The 14,202-nt window shown below is 44.5% G+C and overlaps 1 protein-coding gene across 5 annotated transcripts in view; it reads left to right on the forward strand.

Moving 5' to 3' along the window:
- The window catches only part of swt1 (SWT1 RNA endoribonuclease homolog), a 29,106-nt gene extending 16,201 nt beyond the window's left edge, over positions 1 to 12,905 (forward strand). For all 5 annotated transcript variants that reach the window (XM_080018372.1, XM_080018369.1, XM_080018371.1 and 2 more), the window contains exons 15-17: positions 2,118 to 2,184; positions 2,509 to 2,576; positions 11,927 to 12,905. In XM_080018372.1, coding sequence (XP_079874498.1) covers positions 2,118 to 2,184; positions 2,509 to 2,576; positions 11,927 to 12,041 — 250 coding nt within the window. In that variant the 3' untranslated portion in view covers positions 12,042 to 12,905. The remainder of the gene's footprint in view (positions 1 to 2,117; positions 2,185 to 2,508; positions 2,577 to 11,926) is intronic.
- Positions 12,906 to 14,202: the final 1,297 nt, after the last annotated feature.

The raw sequence follows: 14,202 nt of genomic DNA on the forward strand, positions 1-14,202 counted from the left end.
AGGCATACTCGGTGCAGGAGTATTACAAAAAATTTGGTAAAATAGAATAAGATAAAATAAATAAATAAAATCCCATCCACTTCCCTGGCATCTCCATGCAATCCAGCCATTTTCTTGACCTTCTTTACTTGTGTGAGAATAATTGATCTGTGCTCGTTGGTGTGCGACAGCGCGGTTTGCTGCGAGACGCGTTGTGGATAATAATAATAATTATAATAATAACTCATGAAGCGCTTTTCAAAACAAGAGTTACAAAGTGCGGCACAACAGATACAATCAAAGAGCAACATGACACATTGAAAGAATCAGAAATCGTACCAAAACAGGTTGAATCCATTAAAAACAAATCCAAACAACTAAATCAAATTCACAATAAAATAAAAGCCTAGAGATTTGGGTTTGGAGGATTATGGAAAAAAACACTGTGATGACAATATGTTTTCAGACTGATGTATGTGTGTGTGTAAAGGAGTGACGCCGCTGTGTTTGTGTCAGGTGAGTTCCAAAGAACTGTGGCAAATGTTTAAACAGGAAAAACGTCTCAAAACAGTTTCCACACAATAAATGTAACAGCCAAGTATCTCAACTCTCGAAACTAAACCACACCGTTGGATGAAAAACATAGTTCTCCGCTGGATTCTAACACTGTCTGTTAGAAGCACGAGGCGGAAATGAGAAAACTCGGAGGAAGTATAATTTTTCTGGTCATTCGGCCAGATTTCTCACCGCTGCATGCTGTTTGGTGGAGTCACTCCTAGTGACGCCGGACCGGCTCACCGCTGCCATAAATACATGAGCTGAAAGAACTGGCATTCCATTCCGTCTTTCCGCTCTCTCGCACACGCACACATGCACACACACACACACACACACACACACACACACACACACACACACAACAAGTGACATATTTCGCAATGCAGTTGAGGGCACTCCTTTCCTTCCCTTGTGGCAGAGCACTATGGCATGTGGGTCTTTATCGGGGCCGTAAAATATAAACCGCTTCGGGCTAAAGGCCACAGTGTCTACTCGGATCCATCCACTCCATCCAGGTCTGCTCTGCACTCTGTCCACGGTTCAGCCGGATGACCTTATAAACGGGTGTGTGATGTGACCCTCAAGCTACACTGGCAAAAATAAATGTTTTTTTTCTCCACATGTTTTTTTGTAGAAGTAGAAACCGGTTCTCTGGTCTCACATCACGGCATTGGAAGAGTTGCTGCCTCTATTTGACCTCATTGTTTATATATTTTAACTATTTATTATGTAATGATGACTGTTTGCTGTCAGACGAGGTGGTGTGCCCTAAATTAAAATGTGGGTATTTACACAGGAAAAGATAAGATTCAGACTATAGTCGGAAGACAAGAACTATTGACGCTGTGTGAGTGAGTCAGTGGATACTGGACAAATTTGGTTCACACACACACACGTACACACACACACACACACACACACATCTAGGCAAATTGTTTTGCAGGAAATTGGTCCAAATTTGGCAATTCTCCACCATACTGGGTTTCTCTGCACAAGGCTAGACCTTTTCCTCCGTGTGTGTGTGTGTGTGTGTGTGTGTGTGTGTGTGTGTGTGTGTGTGTGTGTGTGTGTGTGTGTGTGTGTGTGTGTGTGTGTGTGTGTGTGTGTGTGTGTGTGTGTGTGTGGTGTGGTGTGTGTGTGTGTGTGTGTGGTGTGCATATGTTTGTGCGCACATTAACCTTCCTCTTCATCCAGTTACATGTGTTACATATTCCTGTGCTATTGCCCTGGAGATGGGCAGACTCTTCATATGAAGGGGAGTCATGCTCCCCATACTCCTCTTTCTATATATCCCCACCACTACCACTCCTCTTCACTGCCCCCACCATCATCTTCTTCCTCTCTCATTTTTTTTTATAAACTAAAAAAAGCAATATCCAAGAGTTATGATCATGCAAGTTTTTTTTCAGACAGCAGTTCCATACTTGAGCGGCTAGTCATTGATTCCTGTTCACTGTATATAGAACCTTTATCAACCTGAGTTTGTTTCTGCTTTGATGTGATTCTGCAGACCCCCTGAGGTGAGTGTTTACCAGTGTCTTCCTTCTCTAAAACCAGTGGGTTTCCCTTCTTTTCCTTAGGGTCCTGTCTTCAGACATGGGAGCAGAGGAAACTGAAGCTCTCCTCAGCTTCATCCACGCCAGTGAGGTGGGTTCCATTTTACAAAATAAAGGAACACACAAATTTGTTTTCCCATTTCTTAAGTATGTGTTGTTGTACGAAACATGTTGCGGACCAGGAATTTCCAGGTGTCGTCATATCTCTTTGTTTTTGCTTCAAAAGAATGCTGTTCAATTCTGTTTGTACATATAATACTGTTCTTCTTGAGGAAATCAAGCAATTTTGTTTACATCGTTTATGATGTTGAGTTTACGATTGATTAAATTGGAGGTGGTCGGCCTGTTCGTGTGTGAAACTTACCCTCTGAAATTTGATTTATGTTTATGCTGTTTTTCCTCCTTTGTATTTAAGATGGTGAGCATACAACCGGGGCTCAGCACCACGCATCTTCTTGATTGTTTCTCTCATCAAGAATACAGGTATGACACACTCTCCCATGCCTAAACATATCAGTGTTAGGGCTTGGATAAAGAAAAATTATACTCCAATAGGATTCAAGTTATATTGTTTAACCATTTAAATCGCAAATTGTCATATCAATACATTGTTTGGAGGTTTTACAACCATTTTCCTACAATTAATTACTCCGCTACACTATGTGCCACCGGTCACACATTTATTCGTTAGTTGTTTTTTTTATATATATTTTCTAACACTGGTCAAGTAAAAACAACACTCATTTGAGATATCATTTTACAACATGGTAAGTAAGAGTTATTTATTTTATATTTTATCATGAGAAGTTCCATACAGTTGCTGCAACTTTAGTGAATTCCCCCAGTTCCTCTTTATTTTCCCAGCAAAATAAAGAGGAACTGAAATATTTGATTTCTGCATTATACTGATTTCGCATTTGCTCAAAAATTGTTTGCAGAACAAATTCAGTTTGGTCTCACTATGTCTAAAATGTTGTGTCAAAACCCCTTGTATTAAAATGGAATAGAATCGTGGGACCCTGCCTAATACCCAGAACTAATCAATGTTGTCTCATATGGTACAGGAAACTGCTCACATGGTGCTCGAACGTCGCTCACAAATGTCCCGTTCCTTAATGCCGCCTTAAATCACGCCTTCCACATGACTCCTTATATTAGCTCTCCAAGTGAGGCTGATTAGGGCCGGTGTCTTTTTTTAGACGACCCGCCCCCACATGGAGCGGGTCACACATTGTAAAGCCCCTCTTAGTCATGACCTCATAACTGCTGAGAAACGCTGACTTAAAAGAATCCCTAGTCGTTGAGCGTCCCAGCTGTCGGCCTAGAGGATGCAGAGTGAGTTGGGGTAGTTAGACGACACCATCACAAGGAAAACCTATACTGACATCACTTTGTGTGTTTAAGCCCTAAGGAAAATGAAAAATAGTTCACATCTTTTATACATTTTTATGCATTACATACTCAAGCTCCAACTAAATTGTAGCCCTAAACAAATCATTCTGTTAACTCAGTCAAAAAACATTTTTATTTTTTATTTTTATAAAATTTGTATATCCCCAACTGCTTGAGTTGTTAACACACATTGTGGCTAAATTGAACTGTAGTTGCCATTCTATGGGTTACAGTCCCCTTGTTTAAAAACTGGAGGGAGACATAATCTGTGTGGAAACATGGCTAATATTAGGCTTGGTAACTTGCCAAGACAATAACATTTATTGCTAGGATAAAGATTCCATGTGAATTGTTGCTGTGGCTGCAAGCTGCCGGGTTTCCAAACTTACGCCCTGTACTCCTTTTTGGTTATTTTTGCAATAGATTACATGGGAATTTATCCCTCTTTTTACAGTTGTTATGGCCCTCCGGCAGCAAACGCCCTATTCCACAATAGATGCAAGAAATAATCCTTAAATATCCAGCGGTGAAAACTTTCTACAGGCCAAACTGTCTCACAAAATTGCCCAAACTCCAGTTGCCTCGTTGCACTATGCATAAAATCTATTATTAATATATATTTTTCATTTTTGCAACAATTCTCAACGTTCTTTTCCCTCAATGTCTTAGCAACACCCAGGGTGTTTGCATGAATTTGTTCTTGTAGCCATAATACTAACCATGACACCCCAGATTTCTTGTCATAGCACTAAGATTTGGATTTCACCAAAGCACAGTTGTTTATTCATGTCAGCATACTAAACAATTAAAATGTGCAGGGTAGCCATTATGGCGTGTTGCGAGTGTGTACCCACTTAATCACAAAGCCCATCATTACAGAGCCATCATGATAAAGATATAAAGCTAAATTGCCCGTTGTATTTATGACCTGGGCCTGAACCCAGCTGCTGCTGACTTCTGCACTTCAGACAGATTATTTATTTCCAGGCTGTTTAAGGTTCCCGTATGCCGCTGCCTGGCAGAAGCCATTACTGATCATTTCATAAACCAGGACGATAGATCAAATATCGCTGCGACTAACTTATTTAGTCATTCATTCATTCTGTCATTTTTATCCCCTTTTAAAAGAAGCTTTATTCATATTACTTGTCACTATTAATTGTCAACAGGTTGCACTTAGGAAGAGGGTTTTGTGGGACGTGTTTATATATGAAATGAACGAGGAGGAACAACATGAATGATGGAATAAAAGACAAACATCGTTCGCCGCCTGGCTCCTCAGAAGTGCTTCGCCTGTCCCTGTGAAAGGAATTTTTAACTCAACCGTGCGCAGCGGAAATATTCAGTCACGTTGACGCTGTTGTCAGTTTAAGTGGCTCCCCATGCCAGTTAGCATTAAGTACATTATTTTTTTGTGTTGAATATTTTATTCCAGGCGTGGACGGCGTGCACACAAACCTTCCACACCACGTCTGTCGTGGAAAAGCAGTTCCAGAAATGAGTTGGTCACAGACAATAATAGAGGCAAATCAAATAAGAAACGCTGCTTGCCCATTGTGTGCAGTAGTTGACAAAAAAAAAAGTATGAATCGAGGTGTTCCTGGTTGTTAATAGTCTGAAGTATTCACAGTTTTTACCACGGTGCTATATTCATAATTTTATTTTTAGTCACTTAAGCTTATTTTTCGCATGTGTTTTTGTGCTCCTGTATCTTTTCATGAGTTTGGATCTGGAAAGAGCAGTAGAGGGCTTGACGGTAACAGTCTTGAGGCTTTTTATAGTTGCAGCGTGACACAGCTGGAGAGCCCAAAGTGTCCACAGTGCTCAGTCCTGCCTCTTGTGGCTCTAGTGGGGGTTTTTTGGTTCATTTTATGCCACTATCCCAACGTAACGGATGCTCCGACACAACGCTGAAAAGACTGAAGAACACAAGGAAAATGTTTAAAATGTGTTGTGTGTTGGGGGGACACACCCCACTGAGCATCTGGAAGGCTGCGTGGTATTTAGTGGGAATTCTACAGTAGTTACGGGAGGCGGGCAATTGGAACATAAAGATTTGCATATAGACAGTTAATTAGCCTCGACAGATCCGATGAAGCAGATGGACACCCTCCTATTTCACAATGTTTCTAACACTGGCTTCAAAATCCCCTTAAATTTGGATGGAAATATGACATCCAACGATCTTACAAAATAATCGAGAACGTCTGCTCGCATAATTGGGATCATGTGACAGCTCTTCTAAATACACTTTGCGCCTAATGTCTACCTTGTGTGTTTGTGTATACACCGATCAGCCACAACATTAAAACTACTGACAAGTGAGGTGAATAGTATTGATCATCTTGTTCCATTGGCACCTGTCAAGGGGTGGGATATAGGGGTGCCGGATACCAGATGACACCTTCAGAGGTCTTGTGGAGTCTATGCCTCCACGGGTCAGATCTGTTTTGGCAGCACAAGGGGGTTAGTTACAATATCAGGCAGGTGGTTTTATTGTTTGGCTGATGTGTGGCTGATGTGTGTGTGTGTGTGTGTGTGTGTGTGTGTGTGTGTGTGTGTGTGTGTGTGTGTGTGTGTGTGGGTGTGGGTGTGGGTTGACAATAACCGCCGTCTACCTGAGAGCGTTCGCCAAAATACGTCGATGCCAATCCTCAGCCCTTTTGTGTGTGGGAGTGTTTAGCCTCCTTATCTGTTAGCTTACATCATTCATTCTTTCTGACAGCAGCAACATTTTATCAGCAGCCGTCACCCTTTATTTTTGCAGCGGGTTATGTCATAATATTCAAACGGTGGTTATGGGCTGCCCAGTGGCACATTAGGATCAGAGGAGAATGTTGTTTCACTGTCACAGGGAAGCAGCCTTCTGCATCCTGCTCAACAAGGCTGCCAAGCTCTCCATCCCAAGAGGCCGCAGGGACCCACATGTACCTTACTGGGATAAAGACTGTGAGAAACTGTACAAGGAGTACCTGAATGCCACCGACACTGACCAACGCTTTCTCCGTGGTGACCACCTGCTGGATCTTCTTGGGCAGGGGAGAAAGGTGAGATGGGAGCAGGGAGTAAACCATATCAACTTCACACATTCTAGTCGTAGGGCCTGGAATACGATCAACCGGCTAACTGGGCGACGTTGCCCAGCTAGACCATGCCCCATAGCAGCGAAATGCGATAGCCTCTGTACTCGCTGATAACGGCAGATGGAAAGACCGCTCATCTGAGGCAAAAGCCTTCGCCAGAGAAGTAGTCGCAGACATCAGGAAACTCACCAGGACAGTTCCTCAATCCAGCCCCCTTTCCCAGCCCATTTCGTCAGAAGAAATCGTTGCAGCTCTGAAATCCCTCAAGGTAAATAAGGCTCCTGGAAACGATAACATCCACACTGAGTTCCTGAAGAACATGAGCCATGAGTCACTGACCTGGGTCCAGCTTTTCCTCTCCAACTGCCTAGAAAACCTGACCATACCCTCCAAATGGAAGCAGGCTAAGGTGCTGGCCATACTCAAGCCAAATAAAACACCAGATGAACCAAAGAACTACTACCCAATATCCCTCCTGTCACATCTTTACAAACTACTTGAGAGGGTCGTTCTATCAAGAATAAACAACATCATTGAAGAGAGTCTTCCCCACACTCAAGCTGGTTTCCGTAAAGGTCGATCAACAACAGATCAAGTGACCCGGCTAGTTCATGACATCGAAAGCGCCTTCCAGAGGAAAGAAAAGTTTGGAACAGTCTCCATCGACCTCACTGCGGCGTATGACCCAGTTTGGCACAGAGGCCTCTACCTCAAGCTCCTGAAGACTTTGCCTGATGTTAAGCTCGTGAAGTTCATCATGCTGCTTATACAGGACCGTACCTTTGTACTGGAGACCTCAAAGCGCCAACGCAGCAAGAGAAGAAGACTGAGGAACGGGCTCCCCCAAGGCTCTGTTCCTGCCCCTACACTTTTTAACATCTACACCGCTGACATGCCTGTTGGAGAGTGCTCACTATACACCTACGCCGACGACTCAGCCATTGGATTTGGTGACAAAGCCTTTAGTGTGGTTGAGAATGCCCTTGAGAAAGATCTCTCGCTACTGAGCAGGTACTTCCATAAATGGCATCTCAAGCTAAGCTTGCCCAAGACAGTTTGCTCAGTGTTCCATCTTGCCAATCGATGTGCGAATACCATGCTGAACATCACACTCGACGGCACCATCGTCAGGCATGACCCCAACCCTAAATATCTCGGTGTCACACTTGACCGTACCCTCACCTTCAAGCCACACATCCAACAAGTTGCTGCCAAGACCGCTGCCCGTGTAAACCTCCTGAAGAGATTGGCTGGCACTGGATGGGGTGCAAACTTCACCACCCTGCGCACCTCTACCCTTGCCCTTGCATACTCCACGGCTGAGTATGCCGCCCCTGCATGGAGTCACAGCAGCCATACAGCCTGTGTTGATGTTGTGCTTAACATCGCCATGAGGCTAATTAGTGGTGCCCTGCCATCAACCCCTGTCGAGTTTCTCCCCATACTGTCTGGCATTCCACCTCCAGAGCTCCGTCGTAACTTCCTGACCTTGAAGCTGGCCTGCACGAGTGCAGATGAGCCAACAAGCCTGATCCCCCCCCCCCCCCCGCCTGCTGAATATGGCCACCAGAGACTCAAACGCAGACACTTCTCCACCGAAGCTAGGAGACTCCTTACCACGAGCCCTCCACACCCTGGATGGATCCTTGACTGCTGGAACAAGCAATGGTCCAAGTCAACCTCCACGTTGAGGAAGTTCATCAACTCCCCTTCAACCAATCCACCTGGGTGTGACCTACCACGGAATGCCTGGGTCAACCTCAACAGACTTAGCTCTGGAGTAGCAAAGACCCAATCCTATCTGCATATGATTGGAGTGTCTGCCACAAATCTCTGTGAATGCGGAAAACCACAGACTGTTGAACACATCATTGATGAATGCCCAATGTTCATATCACCACATGGAGTCAGCGGCCTCATTGAACTGGATGACGACACCACTTCTTGGCTAATGTCCCAATTGCCTGTGTAGCCCTACACGAACGAACGAAGGGAAGCAGCCTGCACCTGTCAGGCTTCATTTTGGTTGAGAAACAAAGTAAAAACATGGAGGAGAAAAGCACATTGGGTTCGGTAATGATTCACCTATAAGCCCATTTAGTCACTTATATCTTACCAGGCTTGTTATGACAATGTTTGACTTGAAGAACTACACTTACTGGTATTAACTGGAGCTTACTGATAATAGCGGCCTAGGAGGTAGACTCTTATTATTGCCCACGAGGGAAACCTTAAACAGGCCAAGGTACATTTTAATTGAATGCATAATTATCTGAAGTTGAATTGTATTGACATAATTTTTGTTTGTCAAATTAACCTTTTGACAGATCGTGTCAGAGCTTAACTTGTTAGGAGAGAACACAATGTCCAATGTCGCTGTCGTTAACTTCACATACCTCGAGAAGCCACCGCCTGGTATGAAATTAAAATAAATAAATTTAGAATGTTGCAGAGAAAGACATTCACCCAAACCTCTGTGTCCTGCGAATTGTGCACCTGGTCTCGTGTGTCGCTCAGCGCAGCTTTCCAAATGAAGGTTGAATGCAGCACATTGAGATCCTGAAACTGTGAAGTTAAACATTGCTTAAATGTTGTTAAAGTAGACCTGTTGTGCTTTTCCTTATTTTCTATATATATATATATATATATATATATATATATGTAACGTTACAATGTGGAAGGTTCATATTAGATGTGGCCAAAGTGTCCAATAATGAGGTAAACTAATGACAAAGTAATCGCTGTGAACAACACGCTCAGGTTCAGACCGCTCTGAACGCTCAGTTTTTAATGGGGTTTTTTTTGACTATGCACCAGCTGACGTCAGCGCCATTTTATTTATTTTATTTTCCGATGTTTATGTGAGATAAAAAAAATCCCCGGTGCGGTGTCCGTGTCTTCCACAAGCTTGGCGCGCTGCAACAAAAGTTAGATTGTTTAAATTGTTCTAAACGAGGCCTTGTAGATCTAATATAAGTGACGATTCAGCACCTGGATTGCTTATCTCTCCCCTCAAATCTGTTCAGAAACAGATGTGTGTGTACTGATAAGGTGAAATTAGCAAAAGTTTACGGAGTAAAAGAAATGGACCCCGGAGTAAAGCTCAAACCCCATTGGCTCACAGAACCCAGAACTTGTGCTCAAACCCCATTGGCTCAGAAGTAGGTGCTTGGCTGCTCATTCACAATTGAAGCTACACACACTTAAACAGCTAGTTTTGGAACATTATGGTACATATAGAAGCAGAGTGCAAATTAGGCATCACATTTTTTTTTCTCCAGCGGGGGGCACGACCACACGACCTGTTGTTTTTACCTCTTTTGGGGGGTCTTAATTAGGGGGGGGGGGGGGGTCAGACATCCCCAATCCCACTCTTCCCTGTAATTCGCACTATGTATAGAGGCATGTCACAATGGCTCAAATGCATAATCCGAGTGGTATTTTAAGCAAAAAACATAAACACGTGCAGAAAACAAACTACGTTAACGTGTGTAAAAAGGAGCATAAAAAGGTCCACTTTAAAGAGCGCCGGTAGTGGGAGGGGGAAACAGTGCTTGGTAAAAGATAGAAAACCGTCCAACTTAAGTTCACTTCTTGGAGCATTCACCCCAGAGAAAAATGTCTCAGCTCGGAGTCCTATAACATAATCACGAAAACATTAACAGATTACACTTTACAGTTGATTATCTCTTTCAAGTGAAAAATGTACACAGCCCTATAAGAAAGATGATCAAACTTTTTTTTATTTTTTTTGAAAATTCACGACTGAACCATGTTCTAAGTACATAACTGTATTGGGTGGCACCGCTGACTCAACATGGAGGCGTTATCGACGCCGGTTCTCTTTCGCCCTCTGAGCTTTGATGGCGCAAAGGTCATAATTGAGAGAGATGACCTCACAATGACCAACTAACCCAAGTTTGCCCACTAATGAGGTCCTGTTGGCAGTCATATCGTTCCTTCTCAAAGGGATGTTTAACTCCGGGCTGGGATGACAAAAACAAATGATGTATCTCAAAGCGGTATGAGCTCCTTGGTCGGTTGGAAGCCTCGGCTTCGGCTCCACCATTTGGATTAGGTAAGACACGGTAACACACACATCTCTCCGCACATCCGCACAACTCGTCTGCTCCCATGCTCCATCTATCGCCGCGCAGGACATCCTTATCCCCCCCCCCCCCCAGGGATGTTTGGTTGAGGTTAATCTGCCAAAGTCGGCGCCTATGTCAACGTGGGTTATGTAACGCAACAAAAAGCGAGCGCGGCTCCGGCTCTCGGTGTGTAACGTGCGTGCGTGCGGTGCGTGTTCGGGTCAGTGAGCTACGTGTACCATTTATCTGTGCGTCAAGGCACTTTGTGTACACAAGGGTTTTTGAATCCCGTATGCGTTGGAGCTGGCGGCGGTCAACGTAAACACACGACGGTGAAGATTTGGCTCCGGTCGGCGCTGGAATTCCCTCCAAGACACCGCACCGCATCCTGCCGTCCCCACGGGTTACATAAATGCACATCTCCACCCTCAAGAGTGCCTGGGTTTTTTTGGGGAGACGATGACATGAGATGGGGCGTCAGCAGGCGTCTCTCTCTCTCTCTCTCTCTCTCTCTCGCCACCGTTACATAATGTTCCAATGGAAACAAAGGCAGAGGAGGAAACTTAACAAGCGCCTTTTCTGTCTCTGCTGCCAAGCAGCCGTTGCCAAGGACGTGGAGGCCTAAAGATGTGTTTTATCAGGGTGAAGACTGTTGGTTTGTGTATTCTATTGTGCATACGTGCTTGCGTGTACGCCCGTGTAGGCGACTGGCGTTTGGACTCCAGAAATACAGAAGATGAATTCCGCAGTAGAGAGCGGTCTGTAAATAACAGCTCCAGAACACCATGCCCTCCACTGGAGGCTGCCGAACAGGACTCCTTTTGTTCCGGTTCCAAGAACAGTGTCGCCCCATAGAAAATTCAGCCTGCCCCAGAAAAGTTCTCCTCTCTTATGTATTGATCCACACAGAGCCGAGTAGTCATTCATTCTGTTTTAATACTGAAACGAATGTGCTGTGGGCTCTGGTGGAACCCTGCGTAGAGTGGTTGACTGCATATTGAGGCAAGAAAGAAAGTAATGTCAAAATGTTCCGATTATTTTGGTGGACTGGATGCACATGTACGCGTAGTCACATGCACGCGTGGCGCTCTCGCTCAACCACCACACGAAGGGAGGTTATTATCTCTGGACACATTCTGGGCAACATCATCGTTCGCTCTGATCCTTTATTTTCTGTCCTACGCCTCAGAGCATTTCTCTCCTTTCTCTTATGTATTCCATTACGTTTCTAACGTGCGTGTGTGTGTGTGTGCGCTTGACTTTTTAGGGAAAAGCTGAGACTTGGGGGTGCCCAGCTGACGGAGCTCAAGGTGGCCCTGGAGCTCTGCGTGGAGGCCACTTGTCCCCCACAGCACATGGAGCTGAACGGACCAGGAGACTGATGTCCTGCTGGGAGGAGGAGCAGATCCTCCGATCTTTACTTGAAACACAAATTATTTTTATTTGATGGATGAATATGTTCATATGTATTGTCATCTAAAAATATACTTACGCTGCTTTTATTCCATGCTGTGACTTTCGATCTTAGTTTGACTTTTGTTACATTCGTTCAAAAAGTATCAACGGTTGGTAGATACAGGACTCGCAGCAACAAGAGGGGAAATCTGCTTTCTGAAGATGCGAGTTCTGCCAGAGAACAGTCATTTGATTCTACTTTCGTCGCGGGGGGTTTTGCGGCCGTGCCTCTGGTTGGGATTTCCCTCCTCGCTGACTCCCCGACCGGGTTCAGCACGTTGTTCCCTCCGGAGGAAACCACACGGTTTGTCCTGGATGCCCCATCATGTAAGCGGGAGGATAATGTTCGACCTGACACCAGATGACTGGTCGGTAACCCTGGTGCCTCTGTGCTGCATCCGGTGCTCCGCGGTGATACCGCCGTCGTGCTGTTTCACGGTTTCCTTTGCACGGTTGTTCTGACCGTTGCGGGCCGTCTGCATGCACAGCAGCATTATCTCAAGATGTTTACATTATTACATATTCAGGAACAAATGTGCTAAAAAATTATAAATATACAAAAAGAAAATTGTGAAAAACATTTGTAATACTTTTCTTTTTTTAATATATATATTGGGGTTTTTTTTTTCTGCCTGTCGGAATAGATCTTATCTCATCTGTCCCATCCACACACTGTTAGAGGAGAATTGGAGAAACCCAGAGTTAAATTGATGTTTGGGAATGGGGCTGGAAAGGCCACACTCATGCTTGGATGAGCTCAAATAAGCACCCAGTGCGTGTGAGTGCGTGTGGTTGGGGGGGGTTGTCCTGACTGAGGAGATTAGAGTCCAGGTGACGCCAACCGGATGGGCTGGAATCACACCGCATCATACCGATGCGGTGTGATTCCCAGACGGTCACGCAGAGGCCGTTTGCTTGACTTTCCGAGTAGTAGTTGACCGCAGCTTCATTTCTTTTTATTCAAATACAGTTCTGTGATAGTTTAAATATGTTGATCATTTGACAAAAGGCAAACTTAAACATAATTAAAGTTTTCCACTTCCGCTTTCATATATTTATAAAAATGTAGGTTTACTGTTTGTTGTCATGGTGCAAGTCATTCATTTTGGATGGAAATCATTTCACCATTGGTGGTAAAGCTAAATGCCAAAAGCCCTCCGATAGGTGAGTATTAACAAGTCTGCATATGCATCCTATGCATCCAATTGTGGCTCAACCGTGACGGACAGCTCTATTCGCTGCAGATTACTGGAGGCTGATTTTTGAATGTGAAGGGCAGGATATGTTCTTCACGCACCCTGGCACAAGGCTTTACAGATGCGGCGTTTCCTTGGCCGTAGTTCAAGGCTCACGCAGCCCAGTGACCTCCGGCCTCCCATGGTGCTGGTATGTCTGCTGGCCTGCTTAGTGTAATCTCCCCAAAATTAGACACTTACGGGAGCAGGAAAGGGCTTAGTGATGTCATCCCTGTGGAAAACTTTGACGGCAGAAGCTTATGCCTGGTTTAGCTTGGTCACCGTAGTCGTTTAGTGCGCGCGTCATAAATGACGTCATCGCGGCGCTCGCAACATTGCCACAGTGATTTAGGTCCCGCAGCTCCCAATTTTTGGAACTCCATGCTGCGCACTTCATGTTATTCAAGATGGACACATTCCGCAGGTACAATCTGTACGACTCAGTCACGTGTGACTACAAGGCAGGCTTTAGACGGCAGTAACCAGGACAGACAGTAATGAAGGATTGAGCAGGGGGTGACATTAGTAGATGCTAATGGAGAGCTTGGACAGTGTCCCGCGCTCACCCGCCCCAAACCTGGATGGAAATGTTTGAGGCAATGTTATGACTTCCAATGCTGGATTTTTCCCACCCAGTCCTATCGAATGGCTCATTTGCGCAGCTGTCTTGACAAATAGTTGAAATTGTTATTGCCCTCTTTCTGTTGGTTGTGAGCAATAATCAATGAAATATTTGCTAGACTGAAAATAATTTCAATAAACAAAAATATAAAAGACTAATTCCACATACACTTCTCTGCAAAATGCGGGCTTACATTGAAAGCCTCCATCCCCTTTACTGTTTATATGCACT

This window comes from Zeus faber (genome assembly GCF_960531495.2).
Source record: "Zeus faber genome assembly, chromosome: 1".
NCBI lineage: Eukaryota > Metazoa > Chordata > Actinopteri > Zeiformes > Zeidae > Zeus > Zeus faber.